This window comes from Salmo trutta, chromosome 22 (genome assembly GCF_901001165.1).
Source record: "Salmo trutta chromosome 22, fSalTru1.1, whole genome shotgun sequence".
Lineage (NCBI taxonomy): Eukaryota > Metazoa > Chordata > Actinopteri > Salmoniformes > Salmonidae > Salmo > Salmo trutta.
The window spans coordinates 46922174-46948672 of record NC_042978.1 but is presented as its reverse complement, the minus strand read 5'-3'; the positions used below and the strand labels follow the sequence as shown (position 1 = coordinate 46948672).

The window sequence follows — 26499 nt, the reverse complement described above, 5'->3', positions numbered from 1 at the left end:
ATTACTGGCCCAACGCTCTAACCACTACACTACCTGCCACCCCAAATGCTGTGTTTACATCCCAGTGCTCAGCTTCACTTGCACCTCTTGACATTTGTCAACAAAAAATGTTAACAGTAAGAAGAAACAAACATTCTGTTAATTTTCCATTTGATTTAAAGTGAAAGCAACTGGATATTTACAAGCAAAAAAATCCCAAGATTTTTAATGGACCATGTTTGCTAAGAATTCCAGCACTGATCTGTCTGGATTTCCCAGTTCAAGAACATGAACGCACTCGATTCAATTGCAATTTCACAACTCTTGGTTATGACCGCAGCATAATGCTCTTTCCTGCCTTTGTCTTATCCTATGAGTGGCTGCAATGGACCTAGATTAAATAATACCATTCTGCAGTGTAGTGCAGCTTCACTTGCAATATTGTCTGATTGAGAATTTGTGCTGTAGAGGTCCACGGGATGGTAATGTCACATTCACCAGCAGAGGCCAATCATGAACCTCTTGTGAATCCAGTCTGGACACACCCAATTTACTGAAAAGACTCCATATTCAAGGGATTCATGTTTAATAAGGACTGACCCTTTTTCGCCCATACAAACCCTATTTTATAAAAAGGTGTAACGCAGGCAGATTTATAACAAAGCTAAAAAAGAAATTATACAAAAATGGCCAGTTCACTAGCGGTTTGGTGGGTTGGCTGTGCTGATATGGGTTATCAGAGTCTGCAGCTCCTGTAGTCTGGATGTCACCCAATGTGGAGGGGGGACAGGGGTGTCGGTGGCACGCCCCTCTACCAGCGTCTGCAGGGCCCTCAGGGCACTCTCAGCTGTCTGGAGGTAACGGCTGTACTCCTCCTCAACGCTGGTTTCCTGCCGTGCTCGCTTGGGACAGGGCTGGATGGGATGAATGGGGGGGGGGGGGTAATGAGTCACTGTATCACTATCCAAGTCAGAGGAGAAACTGAACACTTACAAAATACATCCTAACTTCCTTTAAGTAATCACTGACCGGACAGACTTGGTGAACAATGTACGATCAGTAATTACGTCTAGGAAGGGAAGTAAAATGAATAAGGTATTTTAAGCTATTGGTTCAGGGACAGAAACGATTTGTTTTTGAATTTACCATCCTCTCACTGGCTAAATCTGCCAAGTTTGCCATCAACAGCTGTTGTAGAGTACATTTTTCACCCCCCCCCCAAAAAAAAACCCCAGATATAATATGGTCACAGGTATCAGCCTCGTCACTCACCTCTCTGTCAGTAGTGGACTGGTCATCACCGGTAGATGCAACTGAAACCTCAGCAGCAGTTTCCTCATTGGTCTCCAGTATGGAGTTGTGTCGTTCAAGAACAGGAGTCTCCAATCTTAACCTCTCAAGCCGAGTCTCCACCGTTTCCTGTGCGTTAATAGTCTAGAGGAACACATGTTATGGTAGAAAAGTACGATGTTTTAATACCGTTGTTTTATGCAATAGAACAGGGTTCTTAGAACTCATGTGTGTCTGTGTGAACAGAGGGGTCTCTGAAGCTTGGGCTGGCAACTGATTAAGTGATGGCTAGGTGATAAAACCAACAGCCACATTCCATTCTATGATCAGTGGCGCATGTGAGGGACTGAGCCTCCATCTGTAAATATCCCATCCAACTACCTCATCCCCATATTTTTTTATTTTTTATTTTTTTTTGCTGCTTTGCACCCCAGTATCTCTTCTTGCACATTCATCTTCTATACATCTATCACTCCAGTGTTAATTACTAAATTGTAATTACTTGGCCACTATGGCCTATTTATTGCCTTACCTCCCTAATCTTACCTCATTTGCACACACTGTATATAGATTTCTTTCTATTGTGTGATTGACTGACTGTACGTTTGTTTATTCCTCCTCCCGTTACGGGGTCTGAGACGCCGAAGCCTCCCACCGTTAGCTCTGACAAATTGAAAACCCTAGTCATTGGCAACTCCATTACCCGCAGTATTAGACTTAAAATGAATCATCCAGCGATCATACACTGTTTACCAGGGGGCAGGGCTACCGACGTTAAGGCTAATCTAAAGACGGTGCTGGCTAAAACTAAAACTGGCGAGTGTAGAGAGTATAGAGATATTGTTATCCACGTCGGCACCAACGAGGTTAGGATGAAACAGTCAGAGGTCACCAAGCGCAACATAGCTTCAGCGTGTAAATCAGCTAGAAAGATGTGTCGGCATCGAGTACTTGTCTCCGGCCCCCTCCCAGTTAGGGGGAGTGATGAGCTCTACAGCAGAGTCTGTGGCCCCCTCCCAGTTAGGGGGAGTGATGAGCTCTACAGCAGAGTCTGTGGCCCCCTCCCAGTTAGGGGGAGTGATGAGCTCTACAGCAGCCTCACAACTCAATCGCTGGTTGAAAACTCTTTTCTGCCCCTCCCAAAAGATAGAATTTGTAGATAATTGGCCCTCTTTCTGGGACTCACCCACAAACAGCACCAAGCCTGGCCTGTTGAGGAGTGACGGACTCCATCCTAGCTGGAGGGGTGCTCCCATCTTATCTAGGAACATAAACAGGGCTCTAACTCCTCTAGCTCCACAATGAAATAGGGTGCAGGCCAGGCAGCAGGCTGTTAACCAGGCTGCCAGCTTAGTGGAGTCTGACACTAGCACAGTCAGTGTAGTCAGCTCAGCTATCCCCATTGAGACCGTGTCTGTGCCTCGACCTAGGTTGGGAAAAATTAAAGATGGCGGTGTTCACTTTAGCAATCTCACTAGAATAAAGACCTCCTCCATCCCTGCCGTTATTGAAAGAGATTGTGATACCTCACATCTCAAAATAGGGCTACTTAATGTTAGATCCCTCACTTCCAAGGCAGTTATAGTCAATGAACTAATCACTGATCATAATCTAAAATGTAAAATGTTGATGTGATTGGCCTGACTGAAACATGGCTTAAGCCTGATGAATTTACTGTGTTAAATGAGGCCTCACCCCCTGGTTACACTAGTGACCATATCCCCCGTGCATCCCAAAAAGGCGGAGGTGTTGCTAACATTTACGATAACAAATTTCAATTTACAAAAAAACAAAACAACGACGTTTTCGTCTTTTGAGCTTCTAGTCATGAAATCTATGCAGCCTACTCAATAACTTTTTATAGCTACTGTTTACAGGCCTCCTGGGCCATATACAGTGTTCCTCACTGAGTTCCTATCGGACCTTGTAGTCATAGCAGATAATATTCACATTTTTGGTGACTTTAATATTCACATGGAAAAGTCCACAGACCCACTCCAAAAGGCTTTCGGAGCCATCATCGACTCAGTGGGTTTTGTCCAACATGTCTCTGGACCTACTCACTGCCACAGTCATACTCTGGACCTAGTTTTGTCCCATGGAATAAATGTTGTGGATCTTAATGTTTTTCCTCATAATCCTGGATTATCGGACCACCATTTTATTGCGTTTGCAATTGCAACAAATAATCTGCTCAGACCCCAACCAAGGAGCATTAAAAGCTATAAATTCTCAGACAACCCAAAGATTCCTTGATGCCCTTCCAGACTCCCTCTGCCTGCCCAAGGACGTCAGAGGACAAAAATCAGTTAACCACCTAACCGAGGAACTCAATTTAACCTTGCGCAATACCCTAGATGCAGTTGCACCCCTAAAAACTAAAAACATCTGTCATAAGAAACTAGCTCCCTGGTATACAGAAAATACACGAGCTCTGAAGCAAGCTTCCAGAAAATTGGAACGGAAATGGCGCCACACCAAACTGGAAGTTTTCCGACTAGCTTGGAAAGACAGTACCGTGCAGTATCGAAGAGCCCTCACTGCTGCTCGATCATCCTATTTTTCCAACTTAATTGAGGAAAATAAGAACAATCCGAAATTTATTTTTGATACTGTCGCAAAGCTAACTAAAAAGCAGCATTCCCCAAGAGAGGATGGCTTTCACTTCAGCAGTAATAAATTCATGAACTTCTTTGAGGAAAAGATCATGATCAATTAGAAAGCAAATTACGGACTCCTCTTTAAATCTGCGTATTCCTCCAAAGCTCCGTTGTCCTGAGTCTGCACAACTCTGCCAGGACCTAGGATCAAGGGAGAGACTAAAGTGTTTTAGTACTATATCTCGACACAATGATGAAAATAATCATGGCCTCTAAACCTTCAAGCTGCATACTGGACCCTATTCCAACTAAACTACTGAAAGAGCTGCTTCCTATGGCTGGCCCTCCTATGTTGAACATAATAAACGGCTCTCTAGCCACCGGATGTGTACCAAACTCACTAAAAGTGGCAGTAATAAAGCCTCTCTTGAAAAAGCCAAATCTTGACCCAGAATTTATAAAAAACTAATCGGCCTATATCGAATCTTCCATTCCTCTCAATTTTTTTTGAAAAAGCTGTTGCGCAGCAACTCACTGCCTTCCTGAAGACAAACAATGTATACGAAACGCTTCAGTCTGGTTTTAGACCCCATCATAGCACTGAGACTGCACTTGTGAAGGTGGTAAATGACCTTATAATGACGTCAGACCGAGGCTCTGCATCTGTCCTCGTGCTCCTAGATCTTAGTGCTGCTTTTGATACCATCGATCACCACATTCTTTTGGAGAGATTGGAAACCCAAATTGGTCTACATGGCCAAGTTCTGGCCTGGTTTAGATCTTATCTGTCGGAAAGATATCAGTTTGTCTCTGTGAATGGTTTGTCCTCTGACAAATCAACTGTAAATTTCAGTGTTCCTCAAGGTTCCGTTTTAGGACCACTATTGTTTTCACTATATATTTTACCTCTTGGGGATGTCATTCGAAAACACAATGTTAAATTTCACTGCTATGCGGATGACACACAGCTGTACATTTCAATGAAACATGGTGAAGCCCCAAAATTGCCCTCGCTAGAAGCCTGTGTTTCAGACATAAGGAAGTGGATGGCTGCAACTCGGACAAAACAGAGATGCTTGTTCTAGGTCCCAAGAAACAAAGAGATCTTCTGTTGAATCTGACAATTAATCTGGATGGTTGTACAGTCGTCTCAAATAAAACTGAAGGACCTCGGCGTTACTCTGGACCCTGATCTCTCTTTTGAAGAACATATCAAGACTGTTTCAAGGACAGCTTTTTTCCATCTACGTAACATTGCAAAAATCTGAAACTTTCTGTCCAAAAATGATGCAGAAAAATTAATCCATGCTTTTGTTACTTCTAGGTTGGACTACTGCAACGCTCTACTTTCCGGCTACCCGGATAAAGCACTAAATAAACTTCAGTTAGTGCTAAATACGACTGCTAGAATCCTGACTAGAACCAAAAAATGTGATCATATTACTCCAGTGCTAGCCTCCCTACACTGGCTTCCTGTTAAGGCAAGGGCTGATTTCAAGATTTTACTGCTAACCTACAAAGCATTACATGGGCTTGCTCCTACCTATCTTTCCGATTTGGTCCTGCCGTACATACCTACACATACGCTACGGTCACAAGACGCAGGCCTCATAATTGTCCCTAGAATTTCTAAGCAAACAGCTGGAGGCAGGGCTGTCTCCTATAGAGCTCCATTTTTATGGAATGGTCTGCCTACCCATGTGAGAGACGCAGACTCAGTCTCAACCCTTAAGACTCATCTCTTCAGTAGGTCCTATGATTAAGTATAGTCTGGCCCAGGAGTGTGAAGGTGAACGGAAAGGCTCTGAAGCAATGAACCGCCCTTGCTGTCTCTGCCTGGCCGGTTCCCCTCTCTCCACTGGGATTCTCTGCCTCTAATCCTATTACAGGGGCTGAGTCACTGGCTTACTGGTGTTCTTCCATGCCGTCCCTGGGAGGGGTGCGTAACTTGAGTGGGTTGAGTCACTGACGTGGTCTTCCTGTCTGGGTTGGTGCCCCACCTTGGGTTGTGCCGTGGCGGAGATCTTTGTGGGCTATACTCGGCCTTGTCTCAGGATGGTAAGTTGGTGGTTGGAGATATCCCTCTAGTGGTGTGGGGGCTGTGCTTTGGCAAAGTGGGTGGGGTTATATCCTGCCTGTTTGGCCCCGTCCGGGGGTATCATCGGATGGGGCCACAGTGTCTCCTGACCCCTCCTGTCTCAGCCTCCAGTATTTATGCTGCAGTAGTTTATGCGTCGGGGGGCTAGGGTCAGTCTGTTACATCTGGAGTATTTCTCTTGTCTTATCCGGTGTCCTGTGTGAATTTAAATATGCTCTCTCTAATTCTCTCTCTCTCTCTTTCTTTCTTTCTTTCTTTCTCTCTCTCTCTCTCGGAGGACCTGAGCCCTAGGACCATGCCTCAGGACTACCTGGCATGATGACTCCTTGCTGTCCCCAGTCCACCTGGCCGTGCTGCTGCTCCAGTTTCAACTGTTCTGCCTGCGGCTATGGAACCCTGACCTGTTCACCGGACGTGCTACCTGTCCCAGACCTGCTGTTTTTAACTCTCCAGAGACAGCAGGAGCGGTAGAGATACTCTCAATGATCGGCTATGAAAAAGCCAACTGACACTTACTCTTGAGTTGCTGACTTGTTGCACCCTCGACAACTACTATGATTATTATTATTTGACCATGCTGGTCATTTATGAACATTTGAACATCTTGGCCATGTTCTGTTATAATCTCCACCCGGCACAGCCAGAAGAGGACTGGCCAACCCTCATAGCCTGGTTCCTCTCTAGCTTTCTTCCTAGGTTCTGGCCTTTCTAGGGAGTTTTTCCTAGCCACCGTGTTTCTACACCTGCATTGCTTGCTGTTTGGGGTTTTAGGCTGGGTTTCTGTACAGCACTTTGAGATATCAGCTGATGTCAGAAGGGCTATATAAATACATTTGATTTGATTCCATGTGTAACTCTGTGTTGTTGTTTGTGTCGCACTGCTTTGTTTTTATCTTGGCCAGGTCACAGTTGTAAATGAGAACTTGTTCTCAACTGACCTAAAAAAAATTATAAAATAAAAAAGATTGGTGTCTAAGGTACCAGATCTGTTATGAATTGCTGATAAGGAGAACCTCGTCTTGGAGGCCAAACCCTGGTTTCCATACAATGACAACAGTCTTCATAGCAGATACTGTCTGCAATGAATTATTCATTTCTTTCATAACAATCCTAACCTTTTGACTCATTCCACACATCTGTTGTTTGTCATTCTTATTCAAGAGGATGTGTCTTAACTGTGGCTCAGTTCTGCTAGTTGAGTTCTCGGCGACTACCTCCGGGTGGTTACTTACCAACTCCATTACTGCAGTAATTAAATAATAAAGTTCAATTGTTTTGAAGAAATCAACAACAAAAAAAGTCTCTCCTTTGATTAGAATAATTCCACGACAATGTTCAGTCCCATCTTTCATTATCTCCAGATCCCAATGATTGTGTATTGGATGTGGTGGGTACCATTCATTACCTTACTGAGGAAATTCACCACTTTGTTTTTGGTGTCTTCTGAAGACAAGCTCTGGGAGATCACCTCCTCATGATTGGTGACCTGAAACATGAACATTACACATTTTAGTCATTTAGCAGGCACTCTTATCCAGAACGATTTACACATGTATCACATCAATTGGCCCAGCATCGTCTGGGTTTGGCCAAGGTAGGCCGTCACTGTAAATAAGAATTTGTTCTTAACTGACTTGCCTAGTTAAATAAATAAATAAAAAATATATTTTTTAAAGACGTTACATACAGTGCTTTAAGTTCACACCCCTTTACTTTTTCCACATTTTGTTGTGATATAGCCTGAATTTAAAATTGAATAAATTGAGATTGTGTGTCAATTATCTACACAGAATACTCCATAATGTCAAAGTGGAATTTTGTTGTAAGAAAATTGTCAATAAGTATTCAACCCCTTTGTCATGACAAGCCTAAATAAGTTCAGGAGTAAAAATGTGCTTAACAAGTCACCTAATAAGTTGAATGGACTCATTCTGAGTTCAATAATAGTGGTTAACATGATTTTTGAATGACTACCTCATCTTTGTACACCACACATACAATTATCTGTCGAGCAGTGAATTCTTCAAGCAGTCTCAACCACTAAAGACCAGAGAATTTTCCAATGCCTCGCAAAGAAGGCCACCTATTGGTAGATGTGTAAAAATGTAAAAAGCAGATGCTGAATACCCTTTGCGTATGGTGAAGTTATTAATTACACTTTGTACTGACTGTGTGTATTGATACACCATCCAAAGATACAAGCATCCTTCCTAACTCAGTTTCCGGAGAGGAAGGAAACCGCTCAGGGATTTCACCATGAGGCCAAGGATGACTTTAAAACAGTTACAGAGTTTATTGGCTGTGATAGGAGAAAACTGAGGATGGATCAACAACTTGGTAGATACTCCACAATACTAACCTAAATGACAGAGTGAAAAGTAGGAAGCCTGTACAGAATAAACATATTCCAAAACATGCATCCTGTTTGCAACAAGGCACTAAGGTAATACTGCAAAATATATGCTAAAGAAATTAACTTTTTGTCCTGAATATAAAAAGCTGTATGTTTCAGGCAAATTCAACACAACACATCACTGAGTACCACTCTTCATATTTTTAAGCACTGTGGTGGCTGCATCATGTTATGGGTATGCTTGTCATCAGCAAGGACTAGGGAGTTTTTTTACGATAAAAATAAACACAATAGAGATAAACACAGGCAAAATCCTAGAAAACTTAGTTGAGTCTGCTTTCCAACAGAATCTTGGAGACTAATTCACCTTTCAGCAGGACAATAACCTAAAACAAGGTCAAACACACACTGGAGTTGCTTACCAAAACCAGATCGAATGTGCCGGAGTGGCCTAGCTACAATTTGGACTTAAAATCGTCTTGAAAATCTCTGGCAAGACTTGAAAATGGCTGTCTAGAAATTAACAACAACCAACACTACAGAGCTTGAAGAATTTAAAAAAGAAATGTGCAAATATTGTACAATCCAGGTGTGGAAAGCTCTTAGAGACTTACCCAAAAAGACTCACAGCTGTGATCGCTGCCAAAGGTGATTCTAACGTGTACAGTTGAAGTCGGAAGTTTACATACACTTAGGTTGGAGTCATTAAAACTCGTTTTTCAACCACTCCACAAATTTCTTGTTAACAAACTATAGTTTTGGCAAGTCGGTTAGGACATCTACCTTGTAGACAGATTATTTCACTTATAATTCACTGTATCCTAATTCCAGTCGGTCAGAAGTTTACATACACTAAATTGACTGTGCATGTAAACAGCTTGGAAAATTCCAGAAAATTATGTCATAGCTTTAGAAGCTTCTGATAGGCTAATTGACATCATTTGAGTCAATTAGAGGTGTACCAGTGGATGTATTTCAAGGCCTACCTTCAAACTCTGTTCCTTTTTGCTTGACATCATGGGAAAATCAAACGAAATCAGCCAAGACTTAAAGAGCAATTGAAGGTACCACATTCATCTGTACAAACAATAGTAACCAAGTATAAACACCATGGGACCACGCAGCCGTCATACCGCTCAGGAAGAAGACGCGTTCTGTCTCCTAGAGAAGAATGTACTTGTGCGAAAAGAGCAAATCAAGCAAATCAATCGCAAAACAGCAGCAAAAGACCTTGTGAAGATGGAGGAAACAGGTACAAAAGTATCTATATCCACAGTAAAACGAGTCCTATATCGACATACCCTGAAAGGTCGCTCGGCAAGGAAGAAGCCAATGCTGCAAAACCGCCATAAAAAAAGCCAGACTACAGTTTGCAACTGCACATGGGGACAAAGATCGTACTTTTTGGAGAAATGTCCTCTGGTCTGATGAAACAAAAATAGAACTGTTTGGCCATAATGACCATCGTTATGTTTGGAGGAAAAAGGGGGACGCTTGCAAGCTGAAGAACACCATCCCAACCGTGAAGCATGGGGGTGGCAGCATCATGTTGTGGGGGGTTCTTTGCTGCAGGAGGGACGGGTGCACTTCACAAAATAGATGGCATCATGAGGAACGAAAATTATGTGGATATATTGAAGCAACATCTCAAGACATCAGTCAGGAAGTTAAAGCTTGGTCGCAAATGGGTCTTGGACAATGACCCCAAGCATACTTCCAAAGTTGTGGCAAAATGGCTTAAGGACAACGAAGTCAAGGTATTGGAGTGGCCATCACAAAGCCCTGACCTCAATCCTATAGAAAATTTGTGGGCAGAACTGAAAAAGCGTGTGCGAGCAAGGAGTCCTACAAACCTGACTCAGTTACACCAGCCCTGTCAGGAGGAATTGGCCAAAATTCACCCAACCTATTGTGGGAAGCCTGTGGAAGGCTACCCGAAACGTTTGACACAAGTAAAACATTTTTAAAAGTTTAAAAAGTCAATGCTACCAAATACTAATTGAGGGTATGTAAACTTCTGACCCACTGGGAATGTGATGAAAGAAATAAAAAGCTGAAATAAATCATTCTCTCTACTATTATTCTGACATTTCACATTCTTAAAGTAAAGTGGTGATCCTAACTGACCTAAAACAGGGAATCTTTACTAGGATTAAATGTCAGGAATTGTGAAAAACTGTGTTGAACAGTATTTGGCTAAGGTGTATGTAAACTTCCGACTTCAACTGTATTGACTGAGGGGGTTGAATACTTAATCTAATGAAGATACATGAGTGTTTTTTGTTATTTTTTAATTTTTTTTAAAAATGTTATAATTTTTCTTTCACTTTGACAGAGTATTTTGTGTAGACGTTGACGAAAAATGACAATCCATTTTAATCCCACTTTGGAACACAACAAAATGTGAAAAAAATTCTAGGGATGTGTATACTTTCTGAAAGCACTGTACATGCACATTGAAGTTCATACGTACATGAAAGTGGCCACTATCCCTCCAGTTATAAATAAAAACACAGCCAAGTGCCCTCAGGAAGAAGGAAACTCATAGGAATTTTTAAGATACATTATATTCCGATCACTAAAAACAGTGTTCAGGAGAGTCTCACCTCTGCAAAGTGAGCGAAGGCCTCCAGGGCATGTTGGTTTATTAGCCAGGACCTCTCAGCTAGCAGGGCCCCAAACAGATCACTCAGCCTGGGCAACACCTGGCTCTGTGGATGACACACACACACACAGTTGGGGAGTAGTGAACTACATGTAGTTGGTGTTCTCCATTTTGCTCTACGACCTCCACAAGTGTGACGGAACTCATCTGAAGGTAACCCATACAACTGAATGGAAGAATGGAGATATTTTTGTTGGCACAAAACTAAGGAGTTAAATATGTGTCCAAAAAAACAAAAACATTTCCTGAGCTTTATTAAAACTCCTAGATATAGGACAGACACTTCAAAACCTTATTCCTTATGAGTCATTTAAAAAAATATATTTTTCTCCTCAATTTCGATCTCGTCTCATCGCTGCAACTCCCCAACGGGCTCGAGAGGCGAAGGTCGAGTCATGCGTCCTCCCGCCAAACCGCACTTCTTAACACCCGCCCGCTTAACCCGGAAGCCAGCCGCACCAATGTGTCGGATGAAACACCGTTCAACTGACGACCGAGGTCAGCCTGCAGGTGACCGGCCCGCCACAAGGAGTCGCTAGAGTGCGATGAGCCAAGTAAAGCCCCCTGGCCAAACCCTCCCCTAACCCGGACGACACTGGGCCAAATAGTGCGCCGCCCTATTGGATCACGGCCGGTTGTGATATACAGCCTGGGATCGATCCCGGGTCTGTAGTGACGCCTCTAGCACTGCCTTAGACCGCTGCGCCACTCAGGAGGCCCTTATTAATTTTTTTGACTGTCTTTTTTACCATTTATTCAATGCATCCACCCAACAGCTTAGACCTTTAGAGGTTAATAGGCTACATTACACATTATGTTAACAGCTGACTCCAGATCTACCTGTTAAATTAACTACTATTCAGCAGCACCATGTCTATCATCTATTAGAGGTTGACCGATTAATCGGAATGGCCGATATTCTTTTTTTTTTTTTAAACCTTTATTTAACTAGGCAAGTCAGTTAAGAACACATTCTTATTTTCAATGACGGCCTAGGAACAGTGGGTTAACTGCCTTGTTCAAGGGCAGAACGACAGATTTTTACCTTGTCAGCTTGGGGATGCAACCTTACGTTAACTAGCCCAATGCTCTAACCACCTGCTTTATGTTGCCAAGGTAAGTTGCTAGCTAGCATTAAACTTATAAAAAAACAATCAATCAATCATAAACACTAGTTAACTACACATGCTTGATGATATTACTAGTTTATCTAGCCTGTCCTGCTTTGCATATAATCGATGTGGTGCACATTCGTGAAAAAGGACTGTCTTTGCTCCAATGTGTACCTAACCATAAACATCAATGTCTTTCTTAAAATCAATACACAAGTATATATTTTTAAACCTGCATATTTAGTTAATATTGCCTGCTAACATGAATTTATTTTAACTAGGGAAAATGTGTCACTTCTCTTGCAAACAGAGTCAGGGTATATGCAGCAGTTTGGGCCGCCTGGCTTGTTGCGAACTGTGAAGACTTTTTCTTCCTAACAAAGACAGCCGACTTCGCCAAACGGGGGATGATTTAACAAAAGCGCATTTGCGAAAAAAAAAGCACAATCGTTGCACGACTGTACCTAACCATAAACATCAATGCCTTTCTTAAAATCAATACACAGAAGTATATATTTTTAAACCTGCATATTTAGCTAAAAGAAATCCAGGTTAGCAGGCAATATTAACCAGATGAAATTGTGTCAGTTCTCTTGCGTTCGTTGCACGCAGAATCAGGGTATACAGAATCTGTCTCGTTGCGAACTAATTTGCCAGAATTTTACGGAACTATGAAATAACATTGTAGGTTGTGCGATGTAACAGGAATATTTAGACTTATGGATGCCACCCGTTAGATAAAATACGGAACGGTTCCGTATGTCACTGAAAGAATAATGTTTTCGAGATGATAGTTTCCGGATTTGACCATATTAATGACCTAAGGTTTATTATATTATAGTTAAGTCTATGATTTGATATTTGATAGAGCAGTCTGACTGAGCGGTGGTAGGCAGCAGCAGGCTCGTAATAGTCAAAGGTATATGGTTTAGAGAGATAGTCGACGCGTCATAATTCCTGTAATAACTTGCGGCTGAACTTGAAAGGGGTTCCTTCGTTATTTTACCGTTCATGTCTTCCATAGAGAATGTCTTGATCTACTTCAAATAAGGTCTGTGTTTTGTGCTTAAACCGCCTCGGCGTTTTGATACCCGTGTAAATCTCACTAGGTAACGTTTGTCAACATATTTTCATAAATCCACTCTACAAAAAAATGTATCTTCGCTTATATTGATCAGAGTTATATCCTATGGATATCTACACAGTTATAAAATTGGCAAGGTGGTGTAAGCCTAAACCAAACACAGACCTTATTTTAAGTTAATCTAAAAATATCCTATGGAATAAATGAAGGAACCGCTTTTCAGATTTTGCTAGAAGGTGTCATGGGAATTATGACTCGCACTTTGGTAGTCAATTCTTACCATGCCCATTATTAAAATAGGATTTCCTGCATATAGAAATTACAGTTTTGTTTTCAGCATTCATCACAGGTAAACTCTATTTTTATTATTCAAACAGTTGAGAGTATTTGTCTCCTAAGCAGACTCTTCAGTATCGTTGTCACTTCAGAGCTGTGTGTGTGTGTGTGTGTGTGTGTGTGTGTGTGTGTGTGTGTGTGTGTGTGTGTGTGTGTGTGTGTGTGTGTGTGTGTGTATATATATATATATATATATATACGCATAAAAAAATCCATAATAATCGGTATCGGCACTTTTGGTCCTCCAATAATCGGTATCGGCGTTGAAAAATCCTAATCGGTCGACCTCTATCATCTATACCAGATAACAGCTGACTCCAGATTGATCTGTTCTTGCAATTTGTAGTCTATGACATTACAGATTTAGATATACACAGAAAAAAAAAAAAAAAAAAAACGCAACATGTAACAATTTTAAAGGTTTTACTGAGTTAGTTCATGTTTAGGAAATCAGCCAATTGAAATAAATTCATTAGACCCTAAACCTATGAATTACACATGACTGGTAATACATACATGCATCGGTTGGTCACAGATACCTTAAAAATAAAAAATAAAAAAATAAAAAGAAAGGTAGGGGAGTGGGTCAGAAAACCAGTCAGTATCTGGTGTGACCACCATCAGCCTCATGCAGCAAGACATCTCCTTCGCATAGAGTTGATCAGGCTGTTGATTGTGGCCTGTGGAATGTTGTCCCACTCCTCTTCAATGGCTGTGTGAAGTTGTTGGAAAATTGGCAGGAACTGGAACACGCTGTCGTGCATGACGATCCAGAGCATTACAAACATGCTCAATGGGTGACATGTCTAGAGTATGCAGGCCATAGAAGAACAAACATTTTCAGCTGTGCATTATCATGCTGAAACATGAGGTGATGGCGGCGGATGAATGGCATGACAATAGGCCTCAGGACCGCATCACAGTATCTCTGTGCATTCAAATTGCCATTGATAAAATACAATTGTGTTAATTGCCCGTAGCTTATGCCTGCCCATACCATAACCCCACCGCCACCATGGGGCACTCTGTTCACAATGTTGACATCAGCAAACCGCTCGCCCACAAAACGCCATACACGTCATCTGCCTGGTACAGTTGAAACCGGGATTCATCAGTGAAGAGCACACTTCTCCAGCGTGCCAGTGGACATCGAAGGTGAGCATTTACCCACTGAAGTTGGTTACGACACTGAAATGCAGTCAGGTCAAGACCCTGGTGAGGACGACGAGCACGCAGATGAGCTTCCTTGAGACGGTTTCTGACAGCTTGTGCAGAAATTCTTTGGTTGTGCAAACCCAGTTTCATCAGCTGTCCGGGTGACTGGTCTCAGAGGTGAAGCCGGACGTGGAGGTCCTGGGATTGCGTGGTTATACGTGGTCTGCGGTTGCGAGGCCAGTTGGACATATTGCCAAATTCTCCACAACGGTGTTGGAGGCGGCTTATGGTAGAGAAATGAACATTAAATTCTCTTGCAACAGCCCTGGTGGACATTCCTGCAGTCAGCATGCCAACTGCACGCTCCATCAAGACTTGTGTTGTGTGACAAATCTGCACATTTTTGAGTGGCCTTTTGGTGCACCTGTGCAATGATCATTCTGTTTAATCAGCTTCTTGATATACCACACCAGTCAAGTGGATGGATTGTCTTGGCAAAGGAGAAATGCTCACTAACAGGGACGTAAACAAATTTGTGCACAAAATTTGAGATAAAAATATGCAACATTTCGGGGATCTTTAATTTCAGCTCATGAAACATGGGACCAACACTTTATATTTTTGTTCAGAAAAAACAATTCTGCCCATCATACAGTAGTACCTGGTTATCATACAATACCTGGCTATCATGTGGGATGAACACCTTGCCTAGAGAGGCCAAGAAGTCCAGAGCAGCCAGCAGCAGGTCATCAGGACACTTCTCAGAGACCATGGCTCCCACACACACAAGGGCCTAAAAAAACACACAATCAATTTATAGTATACATCAGCTAGTAAATAGTCGCTGGTATTTCAGCCAGGTGGCAAGCTCAAGGGCTCTGGCTACTTTTAGCCTGATAGCTAGCTATAACTAGAAGGATTAATTTAGCCTGATAGCTAGCTATAACTAGAAGGATTAATTTAGCCTGATAGCTAGCTATAACTAGAAGGATTAATTTAGCCTGATAGCTAGCTATAACTAGGATTAATTTAGCCTGATAGCTAGCTATAACTAGAAGGATTAATTTAGCCTGATAGCTAGCTATAACTAGAAGGATTAAGTTAGAAGCTAACGTTAAACGGAGCAGTTGACTGAAATTAAGCTATAATCTTAACAAAAAGATAGGCTACTATAAGTTCTCATAACAAAATAACGTTGCTTTACAGTGAGAGAAGTAGTGAGGCCGACTAACATGAAGGAGGCAGAGGAGATGCAGAGAGAGACAGAGAGATATAGAGAGAGACAGAGAGATAGAGAGAGACAGAGAGATATAGAGAGAGACAGAGAGATAGAGAGAGACAGAGAGATATAGAGAGAGACAGAGAGATATAGAGAGAGACAGAGAGATATAGAGAGATATAGAGAGATATAGAGAGATATAGAGAGAGACAGAGAGATATAGAGAGAGACAGAGAGATATAGAGAGAGACAGAGAGATATAGAGAGAGACAGAGATATAGAGAGAGACAGAGAGATATAGAGAGAGACAGAGAGATATAGAGAGAGGTCAGTGGTACAGTGGTTCTCAAACTTGGGGTCTTGAGAGAATCTGTAATCTTATCAAAACACATTTATCAAATAGGTATAGAGTACAACATTTTAGAGTCAACTATAAGCCTTTTACACTGGTGCACCTTAGCAGTTTACAATATTTATTTATTTAACCTTTATTTAACTAGGCAAGAAAACTGAATTGCAGTGCAGTTCACAGGAGATACACATTTCAATATGAACATCTCCACATCTTATTCCTTTTTAAATTTGGGGTGGGGGGGGGCCCACAAAAAATATGAAATCATCACGAGGGGCCACAGTGGCTCGCAGGTCTGCCTATCCACATCCATCCTTACACATGCAGTCAGAGCTGGCCCTAGCCTTTTGGGGGCCCTAAGTGAAATGTTGTTGGCGGGCCACCCACATCTTGTGAGCAAAACATTTTAGCGCCCCCCCCTCCTCTTGACAGCGGAGACAAAACATTGTTTTGTAGTAAATCTTACTGCAATTCTACACATTTTGCCATGTGGCGGAGAGAAAATGTTGTGCAATTCTACACCACTTGCCATGGGGCGGAGAGAAAATGTTGTGCAATTCTACACATTTTGCCATGGGGTGGAGAGAAAATGTTGTGCAATTCTACACATTTTGCCATGGGGTGGAGAGAAAATGTTGTGCAATTCTACACATTTTGCCATGGGGTGGAGAGAAAATGTTGTGCAATTCTACACCACTTGCCATGGGGCGGAGAGAAAATGTTGTACAATTCTACACATTTTGCCATGGGGTGGAGAGAAAATGTTGTGCAATTCTATACATTTTGCCATGGGGCGGAGAGAAATGTTTTCAGTTTTGAATATGATATCTGAGTGAGAGTGACTAACAAAATCAACGGGCCCCCCCGGTCGGTAATTCGGCCATGATTACTACTAGTTTAGATAGCTGGCTAGACTAACTTACCAATGAAGAAAATGTTAGCTGACATAGGCTAATTGAGTGATTGCACCATGTGTATTCTACTATTCTAGTTCCCGTCCATGCGTTATCTGGATAGCCCACTGGACCTGATAGTTTACCGCATCACTGAGCATCATAGTCACTGAAGTGAATAAAGGAAGTGAACGTTTGTGTTCTGTACCTGACAGATGACCTGTGGGTCAAAACTCTTCACCAAGATGGCTGACATGGAGAGGAGGAGTTTCAGAGTGCACTGGATGCTAGGGTGGATCTGCACCTGCCAATCAAAGGGATAGAGTTAACTGAACTGGCAAACTGTCCCGTCCGTCCGTCCGTCCGTGCGTGTCCAGAAGCACTTCCCTCACCTGACTGGGACACATGGCAACCCAAAGTTGTGAGATGATCGTCAGTGCAGACGACTCACACTCTGCCTCTGGAGATACACCTCGAACCACCATCAGCAGGGACAACAGCGCTATGTTCTGTGGGTGAGAAAACGGGCCGAATTGAGGCCATACTGCAGTGCTTTCGTACTAAATTATAAACAGAACGGTCCACTTAGGACGACAAGAAATGACCTTATCTACCCTGATTTTCTCACAATAAACAAGATTATTTTATTGGTACTTTTATCTAAGCTCTTAAACCAAACTCTTCACCTTCTCTAAGCTCTTAAAGCCAGTTATGATCTTCCTATTCAACACCTACTATAGGACAGGAGACAACCATGCAGCAGAGAATATTGTAGCCTTGCCCTCTCTATATTCTTGGTAATGAAATGAGACCTTCAGCATGGTAACTAAGGCCAAAATGTGTCACGAGGCATGTTCATTATAAAAAAGATGCCTGCCTGTCAATGAGGCTGTATAAAACAAGTAGGTTGAGCACTATCACTCCAGTGGAATAGAATACAACTTTATTGTCCACACATTAACTTTAGTGTTCAGCTGGGCACTGAAAAGCAATTTAGATAGGCTTTGCCCCTTGGTCTAAAGCAGCTTCTGAAAAAGTGTCCTCACCACTTTGTCCAATTGTCCCAGTTTGCACCCAGCCTTTTGCCAGTTTGTCACAGTGGTGTTAGTTAAGGTGATGATGTCTGCCTCGACCCGCTGCCGGGCATCATGGGACAGGGCTCTAAGGAGGATGTGACACCATACAGGGAGGTTGTCATCCTGGGAGGGAGGGAAACGCTCCACCAACTCCATCTACAACAAACACACATCACATGAAAACACACACTCAGTCACACACAAATGTATAACACACATCACATGAAAACACACACTCAGTCACACACAAATGTAAATAAAAACACAAACCACGAGCTCATATCACTTTATAAAACCAGAGATCGACAGCCCCCTCACACACACCACACCACACACACGTTTTCTCCGTGCTGCTGTCTGACCTGGTGTTCAGGAGTCATGAGGAACACCATGCGTCTCAGCAGCAGAGACAGGTGGGACAGCTGGTAACTCTCCCCACCACACGACTTCACCTGGGGGAGTGTGAGGAGAGGGTGGAAAAAGGGAAGATAGGTCATGAAATAAACTGAAACAACCTGGGGCACGGTTACTAACAGGTGTCTCCTTCCCCCAGGATCCAAAAACACCAATTGTCGCCTCTGTCGGGGTATCAGAGAGGCCCTAGTCTACAGCCACCCTGCCCACAGAGAGATGCCAAATCCACCCTTAAGGCTTGCACCCTACTCACTTGTGGAGATCTGACTGGATTTGACAGGTGTTAAGCCATCTGGTAGCAGCTCCAGCATGCCTTGTGATAGGCTAAATACACCATATGTCTTATAACAATCAAATCCTCTCAGATCTCCACAAGTGCGTAGGGGTGGATTTGGGACTGGGCCTTGGAAAGGGATGATAAACTAGGATACACAAACAGAGAGACAGAGCGCGAGAGAGAGTGAGAGAGAGTGAGAGAGAGCGAGGGAGAGAGAGCGCAAGAGAACACTGATAGCCAGGGATAAGTTGTGACCCCTGTGGGTGGTCTGTCTGTCTGTCTGTCTGTCTGTCTGTCTGTCTGTCTGTCTGTCCTCTATACTCACCAGTTGAGCTGTGAGGAGACCGTGATGTAAGCACAGTTCAGCTGTACCATACCTGCAGAGAGAGGACAGTCACTCACAGCAGGCAGCAAACACACAGGACAAGCAATGGACATTTACAATATTGCGACATTTATATGTGAAATGTACTTTACACTTGAGTAATTTAGCAGACAGTCTTCTCCAGACAGACTTCCAGTTAGTGCATTCATTTAAAAGGTGGTCAGGTGAGACAACCACATAGCATAGTGAGCACATTTCCCCCTGAAAAGAAAGCATCAGTCTATCAGCAAAGTCAGTGTTGGTGGAAGGAAGGCCGGTGGTTTGGTGGCCAGATGCTCACCGGGCTATGAAGCACCACACGTCAGTAGCCAGCAGGGCCGTCTGGGTGTCAGGCTGCAGCACAGCCTCCAACAGACTACGCTCCTGATGGATGGATTAGCACAAATAAATATATATATATAGAGAGAGAGAGAGAGAGAGAGAGAGAGAGAAGAAAGTTTCAGGATCATAAACTGATCCACAGTAGAAAAACAGATGAAGGATGATGATTGAGTTGCGTTTCAGGGTGATAATGTGTTTCCACTAAATAAAACAGAGAGAGGGCGATTTGGTATGACATCATAAACATACTGTATCCACAATGTCATCATAATGCAATCATTTACAGTTTTTCCAAGCTAGGAAATACTCAGGGGCCAAAGTGCTGTGTAGAGTATGTGTGTGTAACCTGTGTGTGTAAAATACTTACACACAATATCTACAACAATTTACACCCAACAGTTTGTGGGCAGTGCCTCACCAGTAAGGGGAAGTGTTCTGGGGGCAGCGATGCCACACGGGCACAAAGCATCACACAGACGTGATGATGAAGAGTCACGTTCCCCTGGGCTTGACCCTTCAACATCACCCCCGGCAATAGGACTGGAACCCTCCGTTCCGTACAGCACCGCCTGAAGCTCTGGAACAAGGCCCGGAACAAAGGCAGTCTGAAGACAGGGCAGGCAGGGGGGAGGGAGAGAAAGAGAGAGAATGAAAATTAAATACTTGATGTATTATGGAGTTTTTGGGACTATTTAATTGGTTATTTTGCACTAGTCAAACTAAATAAAAAAAACTATTTGACTAATGTCTGGTCTACAGCCATAGTCTAGAGCCCTCCTACCTGGGCGTGTCCTCAGGGAAGTGGCTGCCGTCACACCACAGCTGCAGCGCCTCCTCTGGATGGGAGGGGAACTGACCCATGACACTCACCAGCAGGAGGCAATGGGGTAACTCTGTCTCAGGACTCAAGTCTACATACAGGTACACAAACAGGACAGGCAGGGGTCACAAAAAAGCTCACACTCAACACAAGGTGGGCCTGACAAGACTCACGAGACCGTAGGCCTACTGGTAAAATGAACACGAGGGGGTATTTTAGGCATTATTATTAGTGACATTTTAGACATTATTATCGCAATCTACTCTTTTTACTGACTCAAGTCGTGCTTACCGTAATTTCCGGACTATAAGCCGCTACTTTTTTCCCACGCTTTGAACCTCGCGGCTTAAACAATGACGAGGCTAATATATGAATTTTTCCCGCTTTCAATAAAAATAAAATAAAAACACATTCTGTGACGTGCTCAGTTTTTTGGCGGAATGAAGCTTTCATTAGACCAATGAAATTGCCGAACGGGTTAAGGTCAAACAACTTTTTTGTTTACTGTTTAGATTAAATCGAGCGCTCTCAAACTTCCCATCATTCTGATTACGGTAGTCATTTTGTCACCCTCATCATGGCAAATACACGGAGAAATGCATATGATGCAGCTTTCAAGTTGAAGGCGATTGATCTGGCAGTTGGAAAAGGAAATAGAGCTGCTGCACGGGAGAAATTTTTTATTTTTTGTTACAAGCCGTGTTTCGTTAAAGCCTATTTATTTTTGTTACAAGCCGTGTTTCGTTAAAGCCTGTGTAAAGTTCATTTGTGTCAATGTACCGGTAGGCACCTGCGGCTTATAATGTGCGGCTTATTTATGTTCAAAATAATATTTATTTTTAAATTCAGCGGGTGTAGCTTATATTCAGGTGCGCTTAATAGTCCGGAAATTACGGTAGTTTGTTTGTGAGTGATTCGTTCATTTTAGTCATTTGTTTTGTCCTGCTGGCCGCAGTGAAGTCCTACAGCAGGATTAATCCACTCTCCTCCGGCTCAGCGGCTCCAGAGACATGCTCCGACCAACAACTGTCTGTCATATAGCCGTGCAGGAAAACAGATCATGCTGCAGGCAGCATAGACGAAAAAGACATGTTCAGAAATTATCATTGGTCGCATGGTGCAAGAATGAATACAATGAATTATTGAATGTTATGATGGACACAGCCTCTGTTCAACAAACTCAAACACGAATCATTGGGAGGGGGGGGGGCTGCAGTTCACAAACAATATTGTTCTTATCACCCACATCAGTCGTTCACAATCTAGTCCGGCTATCTAGTCGTTTCAATTGTATCAAGAAATAATCATATTTGTTTAGCTAGCAATCGACATTGTTTAAAGCACACTTCTCAGTTACAAATGACAGCTCCAATAAGCCCCTACGGTGAACGACGTGAACTTGTAGAATCATAACTCTTTTGAGTCTTCAGTTCATCGTTTGCCGGTAAGGTGTTCCTGTGTGCACTGGGCATTACTGTCTCAAAGGAACGAAATGAGTCGAAAGATTAGTTATTTTGACTGAACGAGTCGATAAGATCAGAGTCAGTAAAAAGAGCTGAACTTCTTATCTCTACTGTTTATGTCCACTGATTAATGACAGATAACAAGCAGAGCCCTGATACTCAAAGTAGTACTTTGGCCTTGTGAGAGCATTGTGTTCCAAGTTGACCCCTAAATAAAAACCAGAGCACACTCAGCAAACCAATGTCCTCAAACAACACCAACGGAAGGGGGGTGTGTGTGTTTGCTTTTGTTACACATGTCTCGAGGCGGAAAGCATCCCTACAGTACATTGACAGAGGCCCCAGATGGACGTGGGACAGTGGACATGGATGTAATAAGGAAACAGACTGCACAATTCAAGAACCTAAGGCTCATGGCAATAAAGTGCATCATGGGAAAAACTTGTGGCCCCAAACAATGTCAATAAAGCACATGGGTTAGCATAGACTGCAGTGTGAAGTATTTGATATTTTTCTACACTAGGGTGAAGGTAGAGGTGGACTCACGCTGGCTGGGGTTGAGGACAGACTCGGCGAAGGGTCTGAGGGGAAGCAGCTGGGAGAGCAGAGCGTCCATGGGCACCAGAACTGCTCCGTTCAGCTCATCAGACAGAGGGGAGGGGAGCACCGTGGAACACAGGCTGGGAGGAAACTTGCTGTGGATAAAATATAATAAACGTTAACCACAGAGGGGGTGTGTGTGTGTGTGTGTGTGTGTGTGTGTGTGTGTGTGTGTGTGTGTGTGTGTGTGTGTGTAGTACGTGTGAGTTGCAGAAAGTGTAGCCGTATTGTACCTGACAATTTGAAGGTAGAGTTGGTGGAAACGTCTGCAAGACTTAGAAAGAAAAGCCTTGAATTCCTTTATGTAATGAACTAATGTGTTGGCAAAAAATCTGCACATCTTTGTAGTTTTCTGAAACAACTTGTATTCTGGGCTGTGTGCCACCTGCTGTAGAAAACACAGAGACCAGCGGTTCAACAGCAGGAACAACCGGACCAAGCAGAGAGCATTGTCTCACTGTGTTCTACCCTTCACCTCATGCTCAGACATCTAGGGTCACAGTGAGAATGTTGCATTTCTGTCCTGAACTGACCCGTAACAAACTCCACGCAAAAAAATGTTGTCTATTGTAGTGTAATATTAATGAATAATGCATTTGGACTCCAGGCTTTTCATTTGCACACACTGTATACACATTTTTCTATTGTGTTATTGACTGTACGTTTGTTTATCCCATTTGTAACTCTTTGTTGTTGTTTTTGTCGCACTGCTTTGCTTTATCTTGGCCAGGGCGCAGTTGTAAATGGCCTACCTGGTTAAATAAAGGTGAAATAACTAAATAAATAAATAATTGAAGGAAATCAGCTCATTCAACTCATCAAGGTCATGTTCAGTATGCACGCAACAAAAAACATTTTAAAATGAATGAAAGATAATTGCCAGCCCAGTGAGCACAAGTTCAAGACTTATTTTCAACGTCTTTTCTACCAAAAATATCAATTTTCAATGTCTTTTCAACCAAAAAGATGTATCGTCGTCTTTCGCTCATAGGGAGTGTTCCTCTGACTGTGATGTGATTGGCCATGTACCTGTGGCCCCGCCTGACTGATCTGCTCAGCCAGCTCCAGGCAGCTGTGGAACGATGCCAGCAGGTCATCACACAGACAGGATGTGATGTCACCGTGACGAAGCCGCTCCTCCACCAACGACCCATACTTCACACACTGCCTGATCAGATCAATCAATCAGTCAGCCAACAAAAACAGCCAGATAGATTTAAATTATCATCAAAATGTAATGTTTGTGGGCCGGACTATACTTACTGAATAATTAATTTACAATAGATCAGATAATGTTTATGATGATTAAAAATGTATATGTTCTATACTTACTTAATAATGAATTTCCATGTGTTGGCATGTAGTGCGATGTCAAGGTTTGAGATAACCGAGCATATATCCAGGAGACTATGAATCACTGAGGGAAATAAACACCTTTTCATTGTCATCACTGAGGCAAAAACTATTGTTAATGTATGACAATGTCTTGCCATAACACTGAAGAGTATAAAATGGTCACTTTTATCTACAGTGAGAATTACTACCCACAAACAACCAGACGGATGCATGAGTCTCTTCCGAGACAGACACACACACACCAGTGATGATGTCGGAGACGTCGTCCTCTGAGGCTGTGTTCTCCAGGGAGATCCTGTCCATTAGTCCCATCAGGCCTTTCTGTAGTGAGTAAGCCTCTTTAAACAGGCCCTGGAGCAGGTCTCCCACCAGGGACAGACGCCCACAGTACACCTCCCCACTCTCCTGGGGAAACAGTCATTCCCACAACATATTGTAATAATGCCACTGACTCCATACAGTACAAAACTACATATGAACATGATGTGCTCTTTTAGATACTCCTAGACATAGACTTTTGCACAGTAAGAATAATTAAAACAGTGAATTCCTTGCAGTCATACATACCTTGCAGTGCTGGAAGGTGTTCCTGAGGACCTTAAGGATGCAGGAGGGTAAGGAGCGGATACTATCCAGGGCAGGAGCCTCCTCAAACGAGCAGACATGACGCACACAGCCAGACAGCACCTCCAACACCTGCACCATCACCTGGCAAACAGAACCCCCCCCCAAAGCTAATAATGTCCACTCAGTACAATTAGCATTCAGATTTGAAGAGGGGAAAACAACTTATACCTTAACACAACAGAGAGAAAGACAAGGGAGTGCTTTTCTCTCATATTGTATCAGAGAGATAGAGACAGAGAGACAGAGAGAATTTCCCAGGCATTAAGAACACACCTGTAGAATGTTCCTGAGAAAAGAGTGTATTTCCGTGTTCTGAATGGACAGCCCTCCTACTTGGTTAGTGATCTCTTCCATCAGTGTGTTGAACATCTTCCCTACCTGCAGACATTACAACAGTTAAACACACACACTGGGCTGATGCTTGTGAACATGCATGTCTGTGTTCAAACAAGGAATTAAATATGTCCTACCTTAGGTAAGACCTTGGAGAAACACTCGTCTTCCAGCTCTGACAGGCTGAGGTGAGGCAAGAACATGTCTGTGATGATTTTCAGCACATCTAAAAGAAGATACAAACAAGAAATGAGAGAACGAGTGCCACTGGCCTTTCACTCTAGGCCTTATTCATGGAGAACACTGAATTATGACTGGGTTTACTGACAGGTGACAACTTTTGATTTTATTTCACCTTTATTTAACCAGGTTGGCCAGTTGAGAACAAGTTCTCATTTACAACTGCGACCTGAACTTCATGTCCCCAACTAAAATTTGAGTCAAAAACTGTCTTTACACACAATTATATGTATGTACGCATATATATTTATATTCCAGTCTCCGACATTGCTTGTTCTGATATTTTTCAAATGTTATTGCTACAGTATTTTGTATTTTTGCTGGACCTGCGATAACGGCAGCAAATCTGTGTTTTCACGACCCATAAACTTTGATTTGATGTTTAAAAGATGAGACTTACGTATATGTTCTTCCCAGCTTTCTGTCTTATAATGCATGGAGTACACACAGTTAAGGAGTTCAAAAGTAACGCAATTTGACTTCAACAGTAGTAGCTACACACACAGGCATACTACATCAACTGGATGGGTCTGAAGTGCATTTGTGCAGACCTGGAACTGATGTTTACAGTCATTTCAACCATAAGTAAATGATTTATGTCCCTATGCCATGTTTTGTACAATAGAGACCCACGAAAGGATATGATGAGTTTGGGAAGGACGGATTTGACTTCCAGCCGACAGGTGTCCTTACTCCACTGGACCACCTCTTCCAACAGAGTGGTCTGCGACATGGTGACGATGACAGCCTAGGTGGTGTACACTGCAAAGTAAAAAAATATTATTCTCTACAAACCATGGATGTAGCAAGCTACTAGTTAAATCATAGGAATACAAACGCCGGTTTAAACGCAACGATTTACGATGGAGTTGAGCGGCGACTAGTGTGGGCAGACTGCTCTAATGTCGTAAAATGAAGTTCTTATCAAAGCTACTCCTTTTAGCATCACAAAGAACAATATCGTGTGTAATTGTGGGCTATTATTTTGGATGCGGAAGTCAGTCGTTTTTAATCATTTTATTTGGCATCGGAGCCAACCCAACTCTATCGTGAATCGTTGCGTTTCGACGGCTGAGGAGGTTGTACAGGCACTAAACTTGTCAACGTTAGCTAGCTGGCTGCAGGTTCAGTTTGGATAACAGCACAGCTTAACGTTACATCCAGCTAGTTAGCAAGGTAGCTAGCTAATAAGCTTCGCTCATTGATTCAGTTTACGTTAGCCAACTAAGTAGTGTTAGCTAGCTAGCTAGCTAGCTAAATTGATAAGCTTGTGCTTACCTTGCTACTTTCTTTCAGTAGTTCACAAATCCCCACGAAATGTAAATTCTACTTGCGTTACTACATGCATAGAAAAACGGCATGTCTTGCTTCGCTAGCTAACTGGTTTAAAAATATTCAAACTGTATCGAGAGTTTGTTGATAACTTTAGCCAGAAAGAGGTACCTGTGTGA

The 26499-nt window shown here is 42.7% G+C and overlaps 1 protein-coding gene across 2 annotated transcripts; it reads right to left on the bottom strand.

Moving 5' to 3' along the window:
* Positions 1-177: 177 nt before the first annotated feature.
* On the bottom strand, positions 178-26499 carry firrm (fignl1 interacting regulator of recombination and mitosis). 2 transcript variants are annotated; one of them, XM_029708212.1, is made up of 24 exons: positions 26327-26499; positions 25692-25810; positions 25449-25488; positions 24946-25034; positions 24749-24853; positions 24416-24556; positions 24091-24253; positions 23825-23909; positions 23522-23660; positions 22726-22880; positions 22439-22587; positions 20391-20520; positions 20028-20214; positions 19569-19651; positions 19229-19280; positions 18575-18664; positions 18183-18368; positions 17529-17645; positions 17345-17440; positions 15352-15465; positions 10927-11031; positions 7373-7453; positions 1252-1413; positions 178-893 (listed from the first exon to the last, which is right to left on the bottom strand). In XM_029708212.1, exons 2-24 carry the CDS (start codon positions 25779-25781, stop codon positions 678-680), a joined length of 2775 nt encoding a protein of 924 aa, XP_029564072.1. In that variant the 5' UTR covers positions 25782-25810; positions 26327-26499; the 3' UTR covers positions 178-677. The 2 variants fall into 2 exon arrangements, with proteins under 2 accessions (XP_029564072.1, XP_029564073.1); XM_029708213.1 differs by having other exon boundaries at positions 17345-17434.

Excerpts from the sequence above, each read along its gene's own strand:
- firrm (XM_029708212.1), bottom strand. The coding sequence starts at position 25,781 with ATGTCGCAGACCACTCTGTTGGAAGAGGTGGTCCAGTGGAGTAAGGAC. Across the intron at positions 24,854-24,945 it reads TCTCCAAGGTCTTACCTAAG|GTAGGGAAGATGTTCAACAC; the intron begins GTAGGACATATT and ends TAATGTCTGCAG. Across the intron at positions 24,557-24,748 it reads TTCTCAGGAACATTCTACAG|GTGATGGTGCAGGTGTTGGA; the intron begins GTGTGTTCTTAA and ends TCTGTTTGCCAG.